The following is a 5,228-nucleotide window of genomic DNA, read 5'->3' on the forward strand; positions in this document are numbered from 1 at the left end:
ATATATATATATATATATATATATATATATAGTGTAGTTATATATATATATATATATATATATATATATATGTGTGTGTGTGTAGAATATATATATATATATATATATATATATATATATATATTCTTAAGATATTTAAATATGCGTGCATATATGTTTGAACGTATGCGAAAAAGTACAATTCAAACTACACGCATACAAGTATATTTATATCACATATTGTTTCGATCGTACCTGAACGATTAGATATGTAGTATATATTATCATGTAGATATATATAAATGTCTGTGTTGGTCTGTGCATGTGTGCGTGTGTGTGCATGTTATAGATATGATTTGTATTAAAATTTACACCTTCAGATGCATATTACAAATACTTTGAAATTTTTTATTTCCACATAAATAATATAGGTATAAAATATACTGTTATTGTTAACAACTCATTTAGTTACCAACCTACAAATTCAATACATCTCTTCTTTATTTATATATGAATATTTTTCTTCTTTTTCACTTACGATTGTGTTTTAGTACGTAACTTCGTATACTTTATGAAGTGATGTTCGAATTCAACATAATAAATTGTATATCATATATGTCTATGTCCCTATCTGAACTTTTTGTTTGTTTGTTTGTTTGTTTGTTTGTTTATATGCATTAGCGTGAAGGTACGGTCGGAATATCTTCACCTTGTTTGGCCAAAATGGCCCAACGGCTAAGAAACCTTTTAACTTGGCTCTTCTAGTTCGTACCTATACGGATTGAAATATTTACAGCACGTGACCGGTCTAGTCTATATATCGTTGGCCAACGACTAGTAAACCTTGTATCTGGGCCCTTCTGGTTCGTACCTATACGGATTGAATTATTTACAGTACGTGACCGGTCTAGTCTATATATCGTTGGCCTATAAAATCCCGACGATTCTACAATTTGAATTTGAAACTTATTTGGCACCAAAATGTAGTTTTACCGGAATGTGTACCAACTCAATTAGTTGTAACACCATTTCCACTTGGAAACCTGTATACTTATTCTACTATTCCTATTCAGTGCCATGCAGACCATTGATCTACCAGATCATAGTGCACCAATTATAGTCTCCGGTTGGGGCCAGTTGAACACCGAATTGGTCGCTGATATTGAGAGCGCAAGGCAAAGCGAAGGAGAAAACTGGAGAGAGGGCGCGCAATTGCGACTAATGGTGACAATCTATCCCTGCGACGACAGCTACCCGGCGCAAGTCTTTTACAGCAAATTGTTGATCACCGAGGTGTGCAGATCTTTTTACTACCCCCCCCCCCCCCCCCACTTTCCACCCGGCCACAATGTATTATACAACTATTGCGCACATACTGTAGCTTATCAGGATCTCGTGCACAATACAAAATGTGTGTATATGGAATGCTGAGTTGCGTTTTTGCTGCGCAAAGGTTTAAACTATAGCGTCCTGTATTTTAATGAATTGTATCATTTGAAACTTAGCACACATTTATTTTCATTGTTTCCGATTACAGGCTTGGGACTGGTTCCGATTTGAACCTCTGAATATCATACCCAGTGTGACCCTGAGTCATCTCACTGTGGGGTGTGTGCTCCGTAATGCACCCACAAATACAATCGGGTTCTGTGACGATATATCCGTTACTCAGGGCGAGCACGTAGATCTTGACGAGTCACAATGTGTTGTACCGGAGACGAAGATTACAGAAGTCACATCCATTACTGATGTACTCGATAACAACGGCATTCCGTCCGAGGCGTTGGAAGACAGCTGGACTAGTGATACGGTAGACAACACACAGGAAGAGAATATAGACGTGGTGAATGATAGTGCAGATGACGTTGATGAAGAATATACTTTAGATCAAGTTGTAACTCTACGTGATGAACAAACAGAGTATGCAAGCTGTGATTTTCTGAACCGGACAATAACCATGACCAGCTCTTCAAGTATAACGACGGCTACAACAGAAAAGACCACTGAGGTAACAACGACAGTATCAGGTACACCTAGTGTTATTACCGGCAGTGAGGAGTGGACCACCACTGCGGCATATGCCACCACCACTGAAACTGCGACCGTATCGGCGACAGATGCAGGAAACACAATAAGCGATTCCACTGACGACACTAGCACATCCGTGATCGAAGCGATTGATTCAGTAGAAAGTGACACCCAGCTTTACGTGGATTCTGCTTTATCTGAGGGTTCGATTAAGGCGACAGCTACGAGCGAGGCATCTGCGTGCACGTGTGGATGGTGGAGCGAGTGGACAGCTGATTGCCAGATTACGGAAGAAAAGATAAATCCTGATGGAAGTGCATGTGGTAGCGGTATCATTACACGGCATAAGGTATGCAATGAACTGTGCCAAGCGCCTAAGGTGATTAGCTACAGAAAGTGTTCGGTAGTATGCCATCCCATGGCCGAATTGGTAGTCACCGACAACGGCGAAGTTTCTTCGGACGATACGTCATCCGCCACTAGTATAGCGCTCATAGTGAGTATTGTCTCTGGTGTGTTATTTATTATCCTGGTTGCGATGACCAGTACTCATTTGTGGCGCTCGCGGCGTCGTCGAAGACAAAGGGAAGCTTTGGCGAAAGAGAAGGAGGCCAACCTCCGAAGGTCACAGCCGTTGCCTGCCGTACCCATTAAAGGACCTATCATGATGGCGGGTGTGCTGGTGACTGTGGAGGAGGCGAGCGAAGAAGAAGACAACTCAACCGACAACTACAGTATTGATATGGATGAGGAGAACGAGGAGAACAATTCAAAATTATAGTGGACCCATCTGGCGCAAAGAAGAAAAAAGTTCGCGCGAACACTACGCGTGTGAATCAAATATTAGTAGTTAAACAACAACATAATTTAGTTGAAGCATACCTTTTACAACGAACGACAACAACACCAGAAACGAACGTTAAGTGACTGAATATGTCTATGCTCAAGTCAGTGCAGTATCATTGATCTGAGCCTAGACATGTCCATGTTTGACATCTTCCGACCGGTATGTAAATCACGGAATATCTTTTGAAAATAAATAACTTGACAACAAATTGTGGTTATCCGTCAAGTCCAGAATATCGTAGCTGAACTCGGAAAGGTTCCGCCTTGCGAATTGTCATCCCACGACAGTCCCTACGACTGCTGTTCACCACTTCAAGCACCAATGTATTAGCTCGTCACATTATGCTACGTAATTATGTCTGAGGAATTTGCAAGTCCGTACTCAAAATTGGCTATGAAGTCTGATTTATACGATTAAATAATCAATTAATATAGGCGGGCATCCCAATTTTCGATGAATGGACTAATAAAGCATTCCCCTGTGTAAGTTTCCACCTTCAATAGCTGGGCAAAAGACACGCAGCTAGCTATTTATACATATATTGATATTACCAACTAGGCGAGGATATAGTAGCCGGAATCGAAGGCTCTCCATAGGGAAAACTATTTCGATTAATTATATCAAGGTGTAGAGTGTTCGAATCTTCGAGTATACTACAATGCGAATTCCTCTAGATCAACGATCTTGAGAACTTAAGATTTTAGGGTGTATGGATCACCTTCTAACCTCGGCAAATACAGCGCACGCATTTGTCGTCCAAATTCAATCATGCCGGTTGAAGTCAAACAGTATAGGCATGAATATGTGGTTATTCGCTCGTTAAAACTCGCTAAGGCCTACAAGCACGGGGTCATAGCAATATTACAGTAAACTGTTTTTTCCAGTGCCCCATCAGTTATATTGTTCTCTTGCCTGAGGAAGAAAACCTTCGTCAGGTTGACTTTTAGTATCTAATTTTGTATATAACAGTACATTGACTCGGGTTGTATTGTGGTTTTTCATCGAACACGCTATTCACGAAAGGGAATTAAACAAAATGCTAGAAGAAAGATGCAGCTCGCAATACACCTCATTGTTAACTAAAAGATTATTATGTACGTGAAATAGAGCTACATCGCCTTCCCTAGAAATTGTAAACACTATTGCCTGTCAAGCAAATATATACACATTGTGACTAGACTCTGGAAGAGCATCGAATACCAACATAAACGAGTCAAACACGTATCCCGTTCAGACTTTAAATAGGTGTACGAAAATGGGACATTTGATCAACATTTGGACCTACTGAGCGGCCCGTGTAACATATGTAAATAAGAAGAAGTCAAAGCCCAAATTGTTATTTTTGCCATCATCCATTGGAATTCGCCAACACAAGTGTTGTCATGTTGATATCCGGTGCAATTTCAGTTGGTTCTGAACACATGTTGATTTAAAATATTGCATTCTGATATCAGACAGCTTTTGATCTATGGTATGTACGGGAATATTTTTGAAGCAATGTGAAAGGTCAAGTTTCTCAACGACTCATTTTCATTATTCAGTGACGGAATTGTTGTCATTGAATGGTCACCTGCATTCTTGCGAGATTATAGCAATTATTCCTATTTATATTACTATTACTGTCACTCACAGCGGTACACACCCCTCATAATAGTAAACTAGAGTGAACTTCTTGTAGTTTTAATATGGAGGGTGTAGGGCCGCTTGGAGAGGTTAGTAATCTCACCGTTGCATCCGCCTTTGCTCGTACACTATTCAATGTTACGCAGGCCCCAGCTGCAACCGTGGTATATATGTGCTCTAATGTGGAGTTTACACAGTGTTATTCGCTGTCCACGATCAATACAGGAGGTGCGGTCTCTGGTGTGTCTGTTCGTTCGATATGGTGCGGGGCAGCCACTCTATTAAGAGTGATGGCGGGAGGAGTTTCATTCGATTATTCTCCAATCGGCGGCTACACAAACAGGTAAAAGCTACCTATATTCGTCTTTCCTTGATGTTCGTCGTCCGGCGGATAAATTATCGTCATCGCTTTTCGTAGTGTGCGCTATGAGGTGGCTAGTGGGATCATTGTTATTGCGGCGCATTCGTATATGTTGTCTGGTGTATAGTCATATTGTCGATTGGACCCCAATGTTACAACTTTACGTAACGGCTCTTTGCGCTATTATTTGAATTTTAAAATAATAAATACAGCGGCAAGTACCCAGACCTGGACGAACATACATGGGACATGCCGTCAGCCAACACCACAGAAGGTATTGTATTTACGTTGTACATCCACCCCACTCAGGGTTTTGTGGGTAGCGATATCTTTACGTTAATGTGGCACGACTTAAATATTTAAGATATTCAATCGAGACTCATGAAAGCC

At 40.6% G+C, this 5,228-nt stretch overlaps 2 protein-coding genes across 2 annotated transcripts in view; both read left to right on the forward strand.

Annotated features, from left to right (window-relative positions):
• The first annotated feature begins 1,049 nt into the window (after positions 1 to 1,049).
• Positions 1,050 to 3,062, forward strand: SARC_02092 (hypothetical protein). The gene is made up of 2 exons (XM_014304145.1): positions 1,050 to 1,272; positions 1,517 to 3,062. The coding sequence occupies exons 1-2, from the start codon at positions 1,057 to 1,059 to the stop codon at positions 2,786 to 2,788; spliced, it is 1,488 nt and encodes a 495-aa protein (XP_014159620.1). The 5' UTR covers positions 1,050 to 1,056; the 3' UTR covers positions 2,789 to 3,062.
• A 2,025-nt stretch (positions 3,063 to 5,087) lies between these two features.
• Positions 5,088 to 5,228, forward strand: part of SARC_02093 (hypothetical protein) — a gene marked incomplete at both ends in the record, with an annotated part of 960 nt that continues 819 nt past the window's right edge. Inside the window, one exon of the mRNA XM_014304146.1 lies at positions 5,088 to 5,112. Coding sequence (XP_014159621.1) covers positions 5,088 to 5,112 — 25 coding nt within the window. The remainder of the gene's footprint in view (positions 5,113 to 5,228) is intronic.

The sequence above is a fragment of the Sphaeroforma arctica genome (genome assembly GCF_001186125.1).
Source record: "Sphaeroforma arctica JP610 unplaced genomic scaffold supercont1.91, whole genome shotgun sequence".
In the NCBI taxonomy this organism is placed as follows: domain Eukaryota; class Ichthyosporea; order Ichthyophonida; genus Sphaeroforma; species Sphaeroforma arctica.